At 39.6% G+C, this 20,457-nt stretch overlaps 1 protein-coding gene and 1 long non-coding RNA gene across 2 annotated transcripts; one reads left to right on the top strand and one right to left on the bottom strand.

The window, feature by feature from the left end:
- Positions 1 to 203: 203 nt before the first annotated feature.
- Positions 204 to 11,371, bottom strand: LOC6562063 (homeobox protein aristaless). The gene is made up of 5 exons (XM_001988504.2): positions 11,037 to 11,371; positions 3,170 to 3,502; positions 1,954 to 1,999; positions 1,146 to 1,408; positions 204 to 866 (listed from the first exon to the last, which is right to left on the bottom strand). Exons 2-5 carry the CDS (start codon positions 3,466 to 3,468, stop codon positions 344 to 346), a joined length of 1,131 nt encoding a protein of 376 aa, XP_001988540.1. The 5' UTR covers positions 3,469 to 3,502; positions 11,037 to 11,371; the 3' UTR covers positions 204 to 343.
- LOC116805276 lies at positions 6,047 to 9,559 on the top strand. The gene is made up of 3 exons (XR_004365097.1): positions 6,047 to 6,225; positions 9,073 to 9,245; positions 9,308 to 9,559. It is a non-coding gene; the product is annotated as an uncharacterized LOC116805276 (long non-coding RNA).
- Positions 11,372 to 20,457: the final 9,086 nt, after the last annotated feature.

Consider the following 20,457-nt stretch of genomic DNA (forward strand, 5'->3'; position numbering starts at 1 on the left):
TCGACCGATATTTCTTATGATATAATGGTTCGATCCAGTCCTGCAACAGAAATAAGTTGCTGTATCAAGTTTCATCAAGATATTATTACTAGGAGCTGAGTTCATAAAGGTATAGCTATAATCAAGTGTAATCTATAACCAAGTGCAAGTGTATAAAAAATTAGACTGGGTGATATTCCCGGATTAGTTCTGTGTATATCACAAACACTTTGACGTCTGTGGTTGGTTTTATTAATGGAAATTCTGTGAATTCAGTTACATACATAAAATGCAAGGTCCGTTTCGAATAATAACTTAAGAGCTTAGAACTACTGTTAACCAATTGGGAGGCATTGCTGTTTGGCTAGCTGACCACATCGCCGCTGTGGCCATTCTGACGCAGCAGCTCCAGCTTCAGTTCATGCTCCCGTGCCTTCAGTCGCAGTGCAGCAATGGACGAGGTTCGTCGATCCTCGGGCGGCGTGGCGGCCCGTGTTGGCGGCGGCGGAGCCAGTTGCCGTTGCGGCGAATGCGCATGGGAGTGAGCCAAAGTCAAGGCGACGGGTGCCGTTTGTGTCGGCGAGCCGGCCGGCGGCGCCTGATGCGTGAGCGAGATACCAACTAGCTGCTGTGGCGATAGCTGTGCCGGCGCTGGTGGCTGCGGCGCCGACTGCGATCTGGGTGAGTTGGGTGGCGAGCCCAGCAAATGATTGTTGGGTGAATGTAGATCCGGTGAACCCACAAGCATTGGCGGCTTAGCTGCCATTGCGGGCATCGGCGGCGCACGCGGATGCGGCACAGCCGTCATATTGGCAAGCAGCGATTGAAAAGAACTCGAGGGCGAGTACATTGAAGCCATGCCCGGTGGCAGCATATGCGGCGGAGCACTGTAAAAGTAAACAAATTTGGGATTAGAAAAATATCATGGCATGGCTATATCGACTTAACTAGTGAGGCTGATCACCAATACATTTACTTTATGGGGTCGGAAGGGTTTATTTCAATGCATTACAAATTTGACGACAAAATACAAGAGTATGAAAAGTAAAGTAAGTGCAAAGTGTAAAGAGTAAAGAGTAACCATTGCTTAACTCCAACATGGCCAATAGTTAGAGTTGAACAGATTAAGGGATATAAAAACATAGGTATTTGTTTGTTTATCTTACCGCTGGAATTGATTGAAGTAGCCGGATGGTATCATTGGTGGCGCGGACAAGTGCGGATAGCGAAAGGCGGCCAAATTGGCTGGGGCATCGAATGGCTTGCGCAGCTGGAAGCCCAAATGGGTAAAGGGATTGGGCGGTAGGGCGGCACCCACCACTGTTTGCATGCTGGCGGCGCCGCTGGGCAGATACGGATTGTATGGATGTGACTGGGGTCCAACCTTCTCCTGCTTGCGCCACTTGGCGCGTCGATTCTGGAACCAGACCTGCACAGGAAGACAGGAAGAGAGAGAGAGAATGAAAGAGAGGGGGAGATGAGAGGCTGAGTTGAGTTATGTGTTTAATGCAGGCTACTGTATCCTGTGTGTGCAGTAGAAGCAGGAGCACCAGCAACCAATTAATGGGCGTGACTATTGAAAACGCCCATTTAATTAGTTTTTAACATAACAATCTGAAGTCGGGTCGCAAACGGTTGCTGATTGCAGCCAAGTCCAAGTCCGAGTCGGACTCTGAGTCTGAGTCCCTTTTGGGGGCCTACTCTGGCAATTACCGCTAGAATTGTATGTAAACAAATAATGTTGTTTAGCATGAGCGGTAATTAAAAATCAGATCACAAAGCAAACCAACTAAAAAATTGGTTAGCTAGATTTGATCTTGGCTTCTGTGTCTGCACTGGTCTTGAAGCGTTTTCATTAGGGACGACATGCTCCATTATTTTTCAATTTTCAACATTGTTAAGCACGCGAATCGAATCGCAAAACCTCAATATTAGTTACTCGACTAGGGTGCTGGGCTGTGTGTTTCTTTTTACCTGTATCCGCGCCTCAGTTAATCCAATCTTCATCGCCAGCTCTTCTCTGCAAAACAGATAAAAAAGGAAAGATCAAAACATGAGTTACACTTGGTTAAGCAGAGGTTGTAACAAAAACTCGTACTCTATATAGGAAAACAATAAATCTCGCTTTGAATGATGAACTGCGTTAGAACCGGCCTGATTGTAGAGAACTTTGCATATTGTAATCTTTTTTTCTTGCCTCATATTTAGTATTATATTTATTTATGACCCAATTGAATTAGGTATATTATAAAAATTTAATTAGATCGTTTTACATTGTTGTAAGAAACTAATTGGTTTTAATTAAAGTTTGCTAACCAGAATCTATTTGATTGATGATCAATTAATCTGTTATATATTTATAATTAATATGACAAGTGCTTTACTTGAATACATATAGCAGATCAACGAACGAATGTAGAAATTGGTATTCATGAACTGAACTAACTGGATTCCGTTTTATTGATGATCAATTAACTAATATATACAATTATTTGCTTTGCATATTTTTAATAATTTTTCAAAGTCTCTGTTATTCATTTTACACCTTTCTAACGAGCCATAGTCAATTTCCTGTCTTCATTGCCAGTCTTACTTTTGTAATTCTTTTAATGTCGATCAATCAGGACAGGTGTCAATGAAGTTGCTGTGATTTATTTGCTTAATTAATTGCTAAGCATTTACATAAACTAGTTGCACCAATAAAATGATAACATTGCAAGCACTAACAAAAAGTTGCTTTAATTGATGTTTTTACTCATATAAATATGTTTTCTTTTTTTCGAGTAAATCCAATTAACGAGTGCTTGACGTCAGTTTTGGTCGGTCAGTTTGTCTATCTATCGGCTTGTGGCTGGTTTTCTAATTTATGGCAATTATTATTTGCAGTTTTTTATATCTTTGCTGCATTTTAATTGAATTTGCTTGAATTACCCCTGGGGTATTCAGAAACCCACAACTATTGAGCGTAATTTGAAACCAAATCAAATGATCATGCTGCTCCAAATAGTTGAGAAAACAACTCCACTCACAGGGGGGTCATATCATATCATATCATATTCTGATTTAGCATATGCCGCATATAAAATCCAAGCATAAACTTAGTTTTAGCTGCCTTCTATTTGAATCGATATATGCAAATGACGTTGAAATTCGTTTGCGTTTATATTATTATTGTTTTGTTCACACTCACCTCGTAAATACGTCGGGGTAATGGGTGCGCGAGAAGGCCTTTTCCAGTTCCTCCAGCTGAAAGCTGGTGAAGGTGGTGCGATAGCGTCGCTGTTTGCGCTTGGGCGCATAGTCATCCACCTCGCAGTCACTGTTGGGATCCGAGATGGGGCTGTTGGTGCCGCCGCTGGCGCCGCTGGGCACCGCACCAGAAGCTGAGACCGAGGCAGATGCCACACCACGTTCGGCAACGGCATCCGGGTGTGCTAACTTGGCTTCTTGCGGTAGTTCTTCCAGCTTGACCTCCTCCGATATGCCCATAATCCAAGAGGCAGCGACTCGGGAAAATTACCAACTGTGTATGACAGAGAGAGAGAGAGAGAGAGAGAGAGGTACACAGATTAGTCTCGCATTAGAAGCTCGTAATTCAATCAATACTAAACATGCAATTATCGTACACTTTATTACGCCAATTTCTATAATTTACAATAGCCGTGAAGGCGCCCCAACGCTCGCACTGAGGTTAGCTGCGGTTGCGCTTTGCTGTCAGTTAAAATACACTAGCCAACACAATGGAATCAACACTTTATTTATTATATAATTTCGTGGCTAACTGACTTGTAATCAATTCTGAGCAGAGAATCTTGTTTACTATAATTGTGCCTAATCTATTTAGATATTAATTTCCAATACAATGCATTATGAATATTGTACTTATGGAGAGCAATTAAATCATTAATCATCAACAATATTGCTAAAAATATATCTAATATATATAATATATTGGATAATAGTAAGATAAGACAACAATATTTGGGTTCTAAATTGACTTCGTAAAAACTGAGAAGAATTTAAAAGCATTGCATTGTTGGATTATGTTATTATCTATACAAATTCTGCTTTGAAATATGGAAACACAATTTTTAGTCAAAATGCTCGTTATAATTCATTTGTCGGCATTTAGCTACTAAGTACTAGTGTCTCCTTCTAGTATTTTTGTGCAAAGCTGTTCACCAATACCCTGTTGTTTAGTGCTATTGGTGGTTGCGGTCTGGCCGCGTGCTTTATGACAGCCTTTGGTTGTAAGTCTGTGTAGCTGCAGTTGCAACTGCAGCGTTTTCAATGCAAATCGATGGCATCACTTTGGCTAGAGAGACGGGCAACACCAGACAACAGCAGACAAACACGTCGACGTCCATCTCAGCTGATCTTTCATCAACACGTTTGCACAAGCTGCATTTATTTTTGCTTCTTGGTGCTCGGTGCTCGCTGCATGTGCAGATCGTTTGGAATTTTAATTAAATTGGGCGGCAACTTCATTTTCATCATCATCGATGGGCTGCCAGAGTAACCGCAACCAGAATTGACTACTCAGCTTGCTCTCCGGTCTTCGATTCGATCAAAACTGAATACTCGATATCAGGTGGCAGTTGGGAACTGCTGTCAATAAGTTTCCAGTTTCGGTTTTTCGATTTGTAATTTCGACGTTTTGTTAATTCCATGTTTTGCTAATTAATATACAATGCGCTTTAATGACAATTAAGTAAATGGTTAGCTCCAAAATGTAAACGTCACAAATGCATTCCCCAAACAGTTCAGCTTCAGTCCCTTTTTTTCTCGTCTTAATGCTTTGCTGCCCTACCGTTCAGGCCTGGCTAAAAACTTGGCCGGTAGCTGCAATGCTGCAAAGCTGCTTGATTGATGGCTTCAGTCCCTAAGTTGGCGTTGTCGCTGATGCTACCGTTGACATTTCGCCTCGGCTCGACTGAATACATATATCAAAATTGTCCAAATACCTTGTTAAATGGCAAATTAGTGTGCCTCTGATTGATTTAGTTGCATTCTTGCGACGAATGAAGTTGCAACCGGTGCAGGCAACAACAACATCATCATTATTATCAACAACAACAGCAAGCAGCAAAAGGAGACAATGATCATGATGAAACATTGCTACCATGTCATTGGTGCTATAGAGGTGTAAGTGAAAAGGGTATTTTAACTTTGTTGTTGCGTTTGTCAACTCAAACGGTATTTATTCTTAATGTAATAAAGCTTATTTAATTTTGTAACTAATCTACCAACATAATTTTTAATTATTTAGGATTAGATGAAATACACTTTTTAAATTTGTTGTTCAAATCCAAAGTTAAATTTTAAACAACCTGAAGGCCCATTTCTTACTTTAACTTGTTGTTAGTTTTGCAAGGGCATTCGTGCTCCGTTGTTATTCTCTTAAAATCATGTAGTTTTTTACTTGCAGGCAGTCAGTTCATAACTCATTTCTCATCATTAATAACTTTTATTATGATTCACGCTGTCAGTTTTCAATGTTGTTAACAAATTCCGAGCGCTGACAGCTGACAAACTTAATTTGTGTAAAACTCGACCGCAAATTATTAAATTAGTTGTACGAATTGCAATAATGTCGACAGTTGAAATACCTTCCGTCTAACCAATCTAACCAATCTGTCTAATCTCACAACATCAAGATCATAAAATTGCACTGATTAATTCATTGTATGCGAATGCGTTGTGTATATGCAGTGCCACAGTACAGTAGAGACTCTTGAGAGTGCTCGCAGTTATGTGGGGAATGTTTGCAGTTTGGCTTTGTTGTCGGGCCGCCTTGTTATAATTGTATCCGCGTTACGACTTTATTATTGCAATGCAGGCAGACGGGGAGAGTGAGATACACAGACACAGAGAGAGAGAGAGGGGTAAAGGAAAGAGTATAAGAAAGAGTAGTCGAAGAGTTGATCATACAACATCAAAGTCGCCTTTGACGGATTGACGTTTTGTTAGCGGCGGTAATTAAAAAACTTTTCAGTCAAACTGTCAACTGTTGACGTTTCCACACAGTCTGTTGTTCTTGTTGTTGTTGTTGCTGTTGTTCTTGCTGCAGAGATTGCAATTTGGCTTTCATGGCTTTATTTACGAGCCATGACCAGAGCTAATCAAGTTAGCGCTACGTTTGTTCTGCCCAATAGCAGATAGTGCGATGTTGCCTTCTATGGACAATTGGCCAACTACAAAATCCAGCTACGAGAGGGGTGCGGGTATTGCGGGTGTTGTGACGAGGTATGTACTTATAAACTATACGTCGTGCCTAACTGTTTGACACAGTGTGGCAACTGAACTGCATTGCTTAGGGCTCACATGCTAATCAAGGCAAGCGCCAGTCTACATTCTGCAGACTTCAGTGCCCAGTGCCCAGTCACTCAGTCTGTCAGGCAGTCACTCACTCAGTCAGTCAGTCAGTCAGTCATTCAGTCATTCAGTCAGTCAGTCTTCTTCTCGAGCTCTGCCTGCTTGCTGGCCAGACTTGTTTGCGGTTGCTTGTTTCGTTTAGAGATAAGCTCCATTAGTGTCTGGAAATTATTTAAGAGCAACTCTTTGCAGTTTGCCAACCCAACATTGTGAGAGCTGCGTGTGGGTTTTTGGATTTACATTTTTGGCTTTAGCCCAGCAGCAAGTGCACAAATGAAGAAATTAATTCATTAAAATAACGTGTACCATATACGTTCTTGTTAAGTGATTGTTTTTCCGTTTCAAATCAATTATTGTTTAAAATTTATGCATAGACAAGTTTGGTAAGTATTCGATTTAATATTCTGTTAAATTTGATAAGCTCTTTGTGATTTTTTATTTTGATCCAAATGCTTTAAATGATATTGTAAATTGAGAAAGCATAAGCGTAGTAATAAAGAGTCTCTTCAACAACAAAAAAAAAACAGCACACACACACACCTCTCACGTCTGTCATGATGTCGATAACCATCAATGTTTTGCTCTGTTCTCCCTACGTTGACTACCTTCGTTCTCTTCCTCCCTCTCTCATGTCTTCCTCCGTGCTTGCCACCTTTGCCTGCTGTGCTGCACCATGTCGCTTGGTGTCGTTTTTATGGGTGCACTTTTGTGTTCGCGCTGCTGTAGAGGACTGCAACTGGGACGTCGCATATTTCATTAAATGGCCGGCCACGGCCCCAGTCCGTCGAGCCATCCAACAGTCGAGAAGTCGAGCAGTCGAGCAGTACTCGATCAGTTTACAGGTAGAGCCACGCAGAAAACAGAAGCTCATTTCTGGCATTTTGTTAATGCGTCTTGGCCTGGTCCACTTGGGTTTTTGGTATCTTGCCTTATGCTTATTTATGGGTTTACATTAGGCTAAACCACTTTAGTCACACTTGATGATCAGCATTGTAATGATCCCCACTGCCCTCCCTCCCCACTCCCCACTCGTCCCACAAAGCCTCGATAATGGCAAACTTTTTGGATGGCGCCTGTGTCCAAAAAGCTCAATGCCCATCATAATGATAATGTGTCGAGGGTTAGTGTGTGTGGTCCCCCACCCACAAATGATGGATTGATGGATTAGCCAGACAGAGCAAGAGAGACAGAGACTGAACCCACCTGCTTTTGTAGTTTTACATGCGGTCAGTTGATAAAGGCAATTATTAATTTTGTATAAGCGCAGACAATTTCGTGAGTCACCCAAAAAACATAAAAATGATAGCGAGAAGGCTGCAAAAGACTGTCGACTCAAAACTCGAAAACTAAAAAACTAAAGACTCAAGTCTGAGACTGCACCTGAGCTGTTGCGGCTGCTGCTGCTTGGCGCCGGCTTTGGACGCGCCAGGTGCGATAAGGCAGCATTCTTCTTAAGCCCCAGACGCCGGCAGCAGCAACAACAGCAATGGTACATTATGGGCCTCTAATGCACACACTCTCTCAAACACACACACACAAACTCCAAATTATAATTAGTTTATTCATATCCTGTGTCGAAGTCTCAGCAGCCTCATTTGTTGATGAGGCAATCTTAATTCAATTTACTGCCTATCAGCGACAAACACAACGAACTGTGACTTCTTTTTCTGTAGCATAGAAGTCACTTGTTAGACTTTACGTAATGAATATATATTTACTCTTTTCATTCTATTTTAAAAATATTATATTTTTACAGAACAGACTTCACTAAAACATATAAATTGTGTTTACTACTTAAAAAATTCTACTCCATTTTTCGACCTAGGTCAGAGTATTTATTTGATATCTCTATTTTAATCTAAAAAAGATGTATCGCTTGTTAATATCTGGCAAAGCTCAAGAGTAGAGCATTTATCGTCTATGGAAATACATTCTGCATTAGTTGAGCAAGCGTATCTGCGTTTCGTTGTTGCACAAACAGTTTTCTTTTTATTTTTTCATTCTTTCCTTTTTTGCGCCCTGGCCACCCTAATGGCAGAGTTCTTGACGGTAGCCAAAGGTAGTCTTCGTCGTCATCATGATCGTCGTCGAGGTTTAAAAGTAGTGACTCAGGTCCAGAGACGTTTCGGGTAGCTAACTCTGTGCTGCCAAGCTGTTGATGTGGATGATGCGAGGCCAATTACTCATAAAATGCATGTTAAAAACGCTGAGGGAGCCATGGAACAGGGGGAGCAGAGGGAGACGGGGCGGAAAAGTGGCGTGAAGCTGTAGTCGAACAACTGTTGTTCGACGCTTGGCGCTGGATTTCTGCTTTGTTGGCCAAGTTTAGTGTGGCCAAGACTGAGGCTGAGACTGTGACTGACGCTGAGGCTGTGTAGCATCCGTGTCTCTGCCCTTTTGTCATTGTCTTGTACGTTTTGATAAGAGACGGAGGCAATTTGGGGACGTGTCTGAGGTTGATATTTCATGTTTGCATGTTCCATTTGTGTACACAGCGAGAAAAATGTCGTATTAAAATCCAACACGAATCAAGTATTCGCAATTCCACTTGATATACGAAAGATTTACTTAGCAGAGAAAGATCTGCAACAAATCCCAGGAAATTAAATTTTATGATCGTATAAGCCACACTATTAATAACAATATATAAAATGTATTCAATCTTAAATCGATCTTGAAATAGGATTATAGAAAGAATTTAAAGAAATTTTATTATAGGCTAACGGACTACTTGAATCTTTTCTCTCTGTGTGTTCGGACCAGCCAAGGTCCGAATTGAATTAATGAAGCATCTGTATGCACAGCTCTCAATGAACTGTGAGCTGAGAGCAGGGTTTGGTCTTGGCGCCATCTCTTATCAGGAGATGGGCGTGGGTGTAGCTTTGCTATAGGTATGTATATATATATAGATATATATATGTTATATAGTATAGTTATTGTCAACGCCTCCCAGGTAGCGCCATGACAAAATGAACAACTCTAATTGGGAAATGTCAGTTGTACAAGGTACGAGCGGTATCGATATCAGAAAAGTACCCAGTACCAAGTCAGATAGATAACTGCCATTGTATCTGGTAGATACGATACTGCAACTGAGACGCTATCTGTGGACAAGTTTTAATTGTGTGACGGCCTAATTGAATTGCGCTGCAAATTGTGCCCCCAATTGCAAACATATTTTAATTTTCCTCTTCAAAAAACAAAAAAAAAGAAACCTAAAAATAAAGAAGGAAAGAAACAACCATCTTATCAGAAGTGAAGATCTTTTCATTATCTCAAGCAGATGCTACCTCATAGATAAAGGTGACTATTTGCGTCACAGCTAAACGAAATAGTTAGTAACAAGCCAGTCACATGCCGCATTATTATTAATTAAATCAGTGAGCAAAATTATCGATTATCGGGTAAAGGAAACCTTGCTCTCCCCAACAGACCGACAGACAGACAGAAACGGAACGGAACGGAACCCGCAATGACGTGACGTTGATATGATTTGACTTATCTAACTGTCTTTGTATTTGTAGTCTTATTGCTCGACTGACCCAAGCATATCGCCAAGTCTATTCTAGCTTTTGACATGATTATCTCGTTTAGATAGCTGGGGCCAGTTAATTTCATTTATTTTGTGTGTACGAGTGGAAATTTCATTTGCTTTGATTAGCAAACATTTTGAAAACATCACAATGACAAAACGTGATTTATTTACCATCGACTCAGGCGCTGACAATTTTTGTACTCCTTAATGGTGTTTAATTAAAGCCAATCAGCGATAAGCCTATCGACCTATCAGCATGTGGCATACCCTATAAATAAGTACCTATAGTTAATCAAAAAAACAATAACAAAGCTCAAAGAATAATAAGTAATCACATATTTGACGATTGCTAGAAGAGGTGAGGCGTACTCGTACAACGCGATACGATATGTCCAAGTGAATTAATCAAATCTAATGATATTTAATTTTCGTTTCCTTAGTCAAATTTTGATTATCGATTATTCGACTTGTGAAATTGGTAATATTATCCGATCGTTACACAAAGTAGGTCATTTTCAAGACAAAAATTCAACGACTGATCGTATCAGAGAGAATAATGGGAGAACTGGGCGAGTACACTGTTTGTATAAATGGCAATGATTTTGAGATGGTTAAGAGATTACATATTAGTAAGTCTACCACTGATAATGATATTTTCATTTCGAAATAAGGCCAATTGGGTTCTGAAATGTTAAGTTTTTGAGATGACAGTGATAACGATGTGGTGTTTAAAACCATTTTGATATGAGGTAAGGTTGAATTTAATATTTTATCTGTTGAAAAGAACTTATACAGTTGAAGATCTTTTTTTGGTCAAAAAAGCCCCCAGATATACATTAATATAAAAGTTTGTTAATTATAATAAATGCTCTTAAAAATAAGTATTTAGTAATAGATATTTATATTTGTGTTAGAATACTTTTCGTTGAATGCTTTAATTTAAGTGTATTTTAGAATTTTCTAACATGAGGCATTTTTAAACTACCCAAAAAGTAAGTTTTTTTTTGGATGAAACTACAGAAAATATGTATAGAATAATATTTTTAAAAATATGTTATGGAATATTTATAAACTGGATGTTATTTTATGATTTCTACTCCTTTGACTACGACTACTATGTTTTGATTTACTTAAGCTAAGAACTTACCTTCTTCTTCGTGTATAAACAGGATCTGCAAAACGGGTAAGCTGTGATTGTGCTGTGATCTGCACACGAATATGTTAATTATAGTTTTTATTTTTTATTGTATATATTTAGGAACTGAGCTTTTCATATAACACTTGCCGACGGTCTTTGCACACACACGGCCCTGAAACAATTGTCGTCAAGTCAACTCAACAGCTACGAAGCACTCCAATAACTTTTCTATTGATTGTTAAGATAATCGGGCTTTTAAATCCCATATATTTGTTGGCTATAGTTTTAGCACTTTTAGGCACACACACACACACAGTTAATTTTAGTAAATATACTCGGTTTTGAGCGCGACGACGGCGTTGATGACCGGGCTCCGTCAATGCCGCAAGCGAACTACGCAAAGAGCAGGCCGGTAAAAACTCAGGTGGGCTCAGACGCCAGGCCAACAACCGGTTGTTGTTGTTGTTGTTGCGTGTTTGATGTTTATGGAGAAGCTGCCACCACACTGTCGCTTACCATGTGCTGAAGCGAGAGAGCGCGATGCGATCGTAACGAGCGCGATCGAATGAACGATCGTCGTCGTCGTCGGCCGCAGGTGTTTACTTATGCCGGGCAGGTGAGCAGCTCTGCTTCGCATTCAGCTTCAGTGCTCCGCCCTTCTCTCTCTCTCTCTAGCTGCTTCGATGATGTAGTGCGAGCGAGAGGGAGCGCATCACATTTGGCGCTGCCAATGAGCATTGACCTATGAGAGCAGCTGGCGCTCACAAAGCGCTCAAATAATGGCGGCTAACCGGCCGACGGTTCTGTAAAAAGCTTGTAAAGCGCTCACTCACCCTCTCTCACATACTCTCTCTCTCTGTCACTCTCTCTTGCTCTGTCTTTGTTTCTTGACTTGTGTGTGTGTGTGTGTGTGTGTATGTGTGTTTGAGTGTGTGGAGTGGCACGTAATTGAATAAGCCTCGCACAAAGTGCAATAAATTTGATTAGCAAAATGGAAATTTATTTCCCAGTCTTTTGTTTGCCTTTCGCATTGGTTTTTCCATACACACATAGATACAATTTCTGTTTTTCTCCATTTGCTTTGTCGTTGCGGCTCATAAATTAAATAATTTAGCTATCACGCATATGCAGAGACTTGCTGTTATTATTGTTGTTGTAGTGTTGTTGTTTGGATAGTGTTAAGGGCCTCGTAAATGACTTTCTTGGTTTATTGAGTACAACTGCTAGTCAGGGTCTTAATTGCTCGATATTGATAGAGAATGACAGACAGAGAGTGAGTAAGACAGACAGAGAGTGAGAAAGATAGAGAGAGAGAGAGAGAGAGAGAGAGAGATAGAGAGATTGGTGGGTAGGAATGGAAAAAGAGAGTTAAGTACATTAAGACACACTAAGCGGGTATTATAAATAATCGTTATGATTATAGAGGTGATGTTTCTTCTTCCCCCCAATGAATATATTATTTTTGAAAGTTTTAAATTACTTAATTCTGTATTTGAGACATGTGTGTCGTATTAAATTCGAAAAACATAATGACTTAATTAAAATTGAACTTGAATTAATTTTTCATTAAGATTAATGTTTTAATTTCTGATGATTTATTAAAGTTTCTTTTGCCCATAATAATATTATAAATATTTGCTGGGTTCTTGATTTACATGTTTTCATTATTTTCGTGCTACGCCTGACTTGACATTTCATTATATTTTTATTTGGCAAAGTCTTGCTTTCTGAGCTTCTGAATACTTTGAGACTTGCGTCTAAACTACGTTTTAGATCTATTTTCAATTCACTTTCAGAGCTAATAAGTACAAGTTCTATATATAGAAGCGTTCTATTAAATATGTACATATAACTGATAGCAATTACATTATCTGCCTGATTATTTTGCTGCTGCCTATTTGTAGCCATTCCATGGCAACTTAACTACTTCATTAAACCTCAACCCAGAGCAGCAAGCGCTCAGATCCATTTAGGTCCAGCTTCAGTTTCAGCTCTTCTCTGCCAAGCGTATTGCCAGGCAATAAATAAAGTGTTAATGGCAATTGCATACAAATCGTTTGGTGTTGCCATTATATGGACATTATAGGTATATAATACCATTGTCACGGGCCCCATAACAAGAAGTAAACAATGCGACGCTGCACTCGCTGCACTTTAAGCCAATTTCACGCTTCATTTACAGGCGAAATGCAAACAAAAGACCAGCCGACCATTTGGCGGGTTCGGATCTCGGTTCGCGCTCGATGCCCGGTTCGGACATGGGTTCAATGTACAGCAGGTCGTCTGCACTCGTAGAAAAAGTGTATCGAATGGCAGTGCAGGAGAAAATCGGTAAGCTTCAGTTGCCAAAAAGCAGCTTCACTTATTTTTCAGTAAGTGAATTTCTAGGATGCAGGGTTTTCACATTCTAGAAATCAATGTTATCATTTATACATCACAAAATTGTTGATTCAATCATGTTTATATATATATACAATTTACTTTCTAAAAAGAGTATATAATATTTCTACGAATAATATATTGGAATTTGAGAAAAATTATAAAGGTTGACCCAAATTGTTTGTTGAAAATAGAATGCATTTTTGCAAATGATGTATAATAATATATTTGTTTGCTGGATTAAAGGCAAATGTTTTGTTTAGGATACCATATCTGTCTAAGAATGAAATTGTATGGTATATATATTTTTGCAAGTGTATGGACGCTATCTGACTGTGTAGCGGTACGGCTTTCACGTCCCCATGTGGCCGTGTCAATCAGCTCGTCGCGCAAGGTGTGCACTCCGTTTTCGAGTATTCGTAGTAGCCAAGTAGGCTCTCTGGTGCCAGGTCCCTGGTCCCTGGTCCCTGGTCAGTCCATATGCTCAATTCGAGTCCAAGTTTGTGTCAGAGTCGCGCATGCGCGCACGTCCTAATGTAATTATTATCTCAACAATTGAATTTCCGGTCTCGGTCTCGGACTCTGTCGCTGTCGCTGTCTCTGCCTCTGGGTCTCTACTCCCTGGTCTCTGTTCTCTGGTCTCTCCTGTTTTCTTTGGTCTGGGACAGATGTCGCGCAAAACGTTACAAATGTGCACTTAATTGCGCAATTAAATAATTTTATTTCTGTGGCGCGTTTTCCTTTTCCATTCCTCAGCTTTCCTCAGCGCCTCGCGCATTAAGTGCCAGTTGAGAATTGAGAAACGGTTCTCGGTCTGGCCGATGGCTAAACAAATTGCAGTTATGTGCAACCACTCCACTTCAATTCACCTTATCGCCTGTCCACAGGCATCCTCTTTATTACCAGCAAATGCAGCATTAGATTTGTATATTCTGGCTTGTAGGATATAAATGAAGATCATGGTCACTAAGAAGAGTTTCTCGTATTTTAGATTCATGGGAATAAGGGTCAAGGCTTGTAAGTTGCAATATTTTCCAATTCAAGTTACCCTTGAAACATCACATATAGCGATGGGTGTAAATTTTGGAATGGAAAAGTTTGGGTTCTAGATTACATTTTGAAGCACGCTTTTAAGTCAAGTACAAGTTCTGTTTAAAATATGCAACAGAATAATTTCATTATAAAATATACCAGACTCTTCTTACAGATTTGCCCAATGACTTGTTCTCAAGTACTTTTCTATCTCATATTTAAAATGACTTCTTTATACGATTCTCTTAGAAATTATTAACTTTCACACTGAAAATTTAAAAATTTCTTAGCCTCAGGTGTTTGCCATTGTGTTGCTTTTGATGGGTTGGGGTAAGTCAATTAAGCGAGTGAACGATGCGTTGGCATAATCTCAACGTGGCCTACATAGTATGGTAACTAACTCCTGGTCCCATCACCCCCATCCCTGTCCCCCCACCCATCATCCCTCCTCACACACTCCTAGCACTCATTGCGTATTGGGCAAACACGAAAAAAACAACGTAACTGTAAACGATACCAAATTATATTTAATTACGTGCGATTAGTTAGGGTTACTGGAGTCGCCCGATCAAATTCCAGCGATAAGGCGACATCGCCTGTCATTTGGGCCATAAATAGTTGGCCGCCAAATACTATAAGCCCAGAGCCGAGACCGAGAAAAACAGCCAACATTAATTCAATTACAAATGGCTGCGTTTGCCACAAAATGGGGCAGGCGTGTGACATAATCACCTTGCGCAGAGGGGGTGGAGCGGATAGGCAGTAGGTAACAGGTATGCAGGGTGACTATGCAGAGCCGAGGGGTATGGTAATAGCTAACCGCATTTCCTTGACGTCGACCCGCCCACAATTTGGGTAATTTGATACGACGATTTGTCTTGCTTTCATTTGCGACATTTTCCAGCGACAACTGCATTTTCACTCAATTTTCGTGGGCACCCAAATTTGACTTAAGCGGAAGCGCGTTATTAACTGGTTTATGCAAGGCATAATCGCCACTGATTCCCAGCTAACGATAAGCAAGCCAAGCTCGCCGAGGGAGCCGGTGCCGGTGCGGGTGTGGGTTCAGTTACCAACTGTCGATTATGTCGAACTACCCGAACTACCCGAGCTACCCAATAAGCAGCCAACAATTAAAACGAAAGCGCGGTAATTTCATTTGTTCGTAAATCTAATTGTGGAAAACATGAAAGCAACACCAACAACAACAAGAGGAATCTACTGAAAACAAATACTCAGTGGTATTCGTAATAGTCATGTAAAAATGAGAAATGAAAAATGCTTTGGTAATTAGTGCGTGTACCGGCTGAAGAGCAGAAGCGGCAGCGGCAGCGGCAACGGCAGCGGCAGCGGTAGCAGGAGCAGGAGCGGCACGGGGTGGGGCATGGAAGTATTTTTTGTTTACTTAATTGCCACTCGGCAGTTTTTAGATTCTGCTTTTCAGTTTTCGTTTTTTCTCTGAGTCGGCTTTCATTTTTGGTCTTTTTTGTTTTTGCAAATTAATGTTATTTTTTAGTTTTTTTTTAGGTAATTTCAGTTTAATGTGCGTCAATTAAAATTATTAATGTTTATCTTTGCAATGTTTGGGATTTTTAGTAAATTAAATATAATTTGAACAATGACCAACTCCGTAGAGCAATCTGATTAGAATATTGGGGTTGTCATTACAAATGATTAAAACTTTTGAATTTGAACAAATTTCCTTGAATACTTCATATTTTTAGACTTATTTTGGCTTATGAGTTTATTTATATACACATTCATTGAAATTTCAAATAACCAATTTCAAACTGTTTTCTTATATTTATCTAAATTTTTAAAATTGAAATATTTCATGGAGATGCACAGCGTCCACTTTAAAGTAGCTGCCTGCAACATTGCAGCTGTTCAGACCAACTTCCAGGTGTGTGTGCAACACAATCCTCGCTTATCCCTTTCTTATTCTACTCATTCGGGAGTCCTCCGTTTCGTTTGCTATCATCGCATCGAATTCGTTTGTTTTATAATTGATTAATTAGAGGTCGGCCTGTGAGTCCCCCTCCCCACTTTCGGAGAGTCCCGCGCAGCCATTTTGGGCTATCGTTAGAATTATAATTGGTCTGCGGCATGTGTTATCCTAAGTAATATCCCAATTTGCTGACTGTCTGTCTGTATGTATGTTGAGTTGTCTGTTTTGTTTGTCGGCAGTTTGTTTGGTCTCAGTGCGTCCAAATTGATTTTATTGACTTGTAAATAATGTTTTCGTTCCACACAATACCTCTTGACCAGGGTCAGTTGCTTCCGTTCAAATTCATATCCCTATCGATGATCATGTCCATATCCGTGTCTAGTTTCATTTCCATGTCCGCTGGCATCTTATTTCACCTCTATTGTAATTTATTACCACATCACCTGACAATTACCATACTTTTATAATGATTATAATAGTATCTTTTATATCATTTTATCTCGCCAAATTAGCTGTTCTCTCGCGTCGTTTGTTAAATTATGACTTATTAAATACTTCCAATATGGCTAGAAGACTGCCCTATGGCCTCTACGACTGTTTGGCGGCCTGTTGCTTTATTGATTACATTTTGTAATTAGTTGCAAATTTTTTTTATTGCCCATCGCATGTGGCAAGCTCAGTCGTTTCTTGGCTTCAGTTTAATTTTAACTGATACTTTGTGCGCTGTAGTCTAGTCCACGTCAGCAAATATTTAAAATCCAATAAATACAAAAAATACATCCATGTATTACTTAAGGTTACCTGAAGTAAAAAAACTGAATGGAAAAATAATAAATTAATTCTTAAGTTATAAGTTATTAGCTGATTTATTTATACTGAACGAATCATTAAATTATATAGTTTTTATAAGAGTTCAAATATAAATGATTTATTTAAGATAAATGAATTCAGTTATAAACAGTTCCATTCAGTTTTGTGAATATTTTTTTTACATAAATCATAGGCATATTTAATTACTTTGTTTTCATAAGAATTACTCTTTTTTTTTGGCCAAAAGAGGTCTGAGGTTTTTTTTTGGTTTGAGAATCGAATTTCAATGAATATATTCAAAACATATTATGTTTCGTGTGATTGTTATACAAATTTTGGGTTCTTAAGCAAAGTGATTTGAAACTTTAACTATATTTTTCATATATGATATATACAAATCAGCATAAATATGTTTGTTTGTATATACATATATGCGCCTAGGGCCCCTTTGATCGTTCGGCGCCCTGGCGGCATTAACAGCTGAGCTCGCTATTAATTACATTTTGTAATTAGTTGCATATTTTTATAGCTGGCCGCATGTGGCAAGCTCCAACTAGTTGTGGCAGTCAGCGGCAAGCTTAGCTTGTCCTGACTAGCCAAAGATGACTGCGAACCGCATTAGCATTGATAACGAGCTAATGAATGTAAATTGTATTCTCGAACGTGTCTGTCTGTATGTCAGCCAGTCTATCATCCAGTCAGCGAACCTGGGTGTTCATCACGTATGAGTTTGAGTTGCTTGTTGCTTGCTGCTTGCTGCATTCAAAAGGTTTTCCAGCTCGTAAATTGAATTTCGCACTAAGCTCGGCTTCCGTTTATTTTTTTGCCGCAGTTCGTCTTGCCAAATACAGTTAAAATCCGATAAAAAACCAACAACTTGTGAATAGTAAATTACCATATTAACAAGCCATTCATATCTAAGACTCTACGTTTTTTATGATGTTCTTCAAGAAAAAACTAGCAACTATTGAAACTGCTATTCATTAGTTTTATTTATAGTCGCCATTTTAGCATATTGAGAGACTTACTCTATAGATAAAAGCTTTACTTTATAGAGATCAAAAAGTTAGTAAATTCTAATTTTCTCATTATCTACCATTATCTAGTAAAGATGCCGTCAATATAATTGCAATTTTAAATCAATAAATTGATTAGTTGACTAGCTCTCGTTTACATCAGCTAAATATTGTGGTAAAACTTAGGCGATCTCCACTGCACTTGCTAAATAAGGAGGAGTAGCTGGGGGTTGTATAGGGAAAGGAAGGCAAACCCAAAGCAATTATGTGTATGCACAAGAGCTACTTGCCAACAGCATATTGCGTAATTAAAGAGATGGGTCCAGGGCTCATCAAAACTCTTCCTGTTTTGTAGGGCGACGTTGACAAATGAGTTTATCAGCAGCTCCTTTTGGTCAAGCGGCTGTAGATGCTCAGACAGAGATGGAGAGCTAGAGAGGCAGAGAGTGCTACAGAGAGAAAAAGAGAGAGCGAGAGCGAGAGAGAGAGAGAGAGAAAGAGAGCGAGAGAGGGAGTGAGTAGGGTGCACTGAATTAATTTTTAAAGTGAAAAGCGATTTATTTCGCCATTTGTGCCGTGTGGCCGTTTAATAAACAATTTTATGGCGCGCATAAATTTCAGACATCATATAATAAACCCATTTGTCTTTAGAGGGGCAAAGTCTTAAGCCTAAAGAGCTCATATACACATGCCACAAGACCTGAGGTTATTAAATTATGCGGCTCAAGCGTAAAAATAAACCGTAGCAAATGTAGGACGAGTGAGAGGGAGTGAGCGAGAGAGTTAGAAGGAGACACACAGAGAGAGAGAGAGAGGTAGCGAGTCTGTTTAACGAGCCCTAATGGAACCCCAAGAGTTCAAAACTTATAGCTCGAGATCGTGCTCTCGTCGTTGACTTTCTCCCAAAAATTAGACGCGAGTCGGCTTCAATTAATCAGAGATATTTCGAATAAATCAAGTGCCATAAAAGTGACACAGCGTGAGACACTCAAAGATTGGGGAGCGGGAGTTGCAGATGGTGATGGCACCGCAGCAGGGCTGCTGGCCACATACAAAAGATGAATATTTAATTAGGAACAAATTAAGAATGCAAATAATGTGGAACTACCGTGGAGACGAGGGCGTTGCTCGCATGAACTACGACTCTCGACCACAAAAACTGAGTCGATTATTAATCGATAGACTTTATAATTAGTGGGCATATAACAAAGCACGGGGCAATCATGTGCCGACGGGACGTCTCAGCTAATTGGTGGGGAAACCAAATTCGAAGTTTATTCTCTTGAGGAACGCGTGCTACCCAGTTGTGAGTTGAACTTCTCTTATCAGATTTGCCACAGCTACAAGATTACACTACACTATACATTTTGGAACTGTGTATTTCGATTCTTATCTGGTTGGGTTGCATTTACTTTTATATGTTGCCGCTTGAAATTGGTTTTCAAATTGGGCAACTGAAATTGTGTATCGATGTCAATCGGAACTGATCGTTTATTTATATATTTCTTGCGTAAAACCAAAAAAACAATTGAATTTAATTGAATACGGTATACAGGTTTGGTATTCAGCATTTTAGATAATTAGCCGAAAAAATTCCAATAATTGTTTGATAAAATATAATAATAGTTTTCGTATCCAAGTCAAACAATAAAAAATTGCTTCAAATATTATATAATTTTCTAATAATCCAATTTTGACTTATTATTGTATGAGGATACAGTATTTAATACTTTGACTCACAATTATATTCGCCAACATTCTCCATTTATTTTAGGTAGGACACTTTGAAGAGTGCATGACATATTTGCGGCTTCTAATTGGCCTGTTTAGCTATAATTTCATTACAAGCGACAACTGCATTGCCTTTTTGGAGCTGTGATTGCTTCCTGGGAAGCGAAAACCAACAACTTAATTAAGGGATAGAAAAAATCAAACAGGCGATAGGCGGGGGAACGGCCGGAGCAGAGATTGGGGGTCAGCTTGTGTGATTGGCATCGAAGCGAGGCATCAAGCAATTTGTATGCGGCCATCAGACAACAACAAGTCATTTCACACTTTGATCACGCTGCACGCTGATCAACTGTTGCTGCTGCTGTTCTTGTTGCTGTTGCTGTTGCAGCTGCATGCCCAGGACCTATAGACACATGGCCATAAAAGGATGCAGCGAACAACGAATGGAATGTGTCTGCCTCATGCCTCATGCCTCATATCTCATGCCTCATTCCCCATGCCCCATGCATATATT

Source organism: Drosophila grimshawi, unplaced genomic scaffold, assembly GCF_018153295.1.
Source record: "Drosophila grimshawi isolate 15287-2541.00 unplaced genomic scaffold, ASM1815329v1 contig_1377, whole genome shotgun sequence".
Classification (NCBI taxonomy): Eukaryota; Metazoa; Arthropoda; class Insecta; order Diptera; family Drosophilidae; genus Drosophila; species Drosophila grimshawi.

Coding starts and splice junctions, on each gene's coding strand:
- LOC6562063 (XM_001988504.2), bottom strand. CDS start 3,468: ATGGGCATATCGGAGGAGGTCAAGCTGGAAGAACTACCGCAAGAAGCC. Junction 2,000..3,169: donor TACCCCGACGTATTTACGAG/GTGAGTGTGAAC, acceptor TCTGTTTTGCAG/AGAAGAGCTGGCGATGAAGA. Junction 867..1,145: donor TACTTCAATCAATTCCAGCG/GTAAGATAAACA, acceptor TTACTTTTACAG/TGCTCCGCCGCATATGCTGC.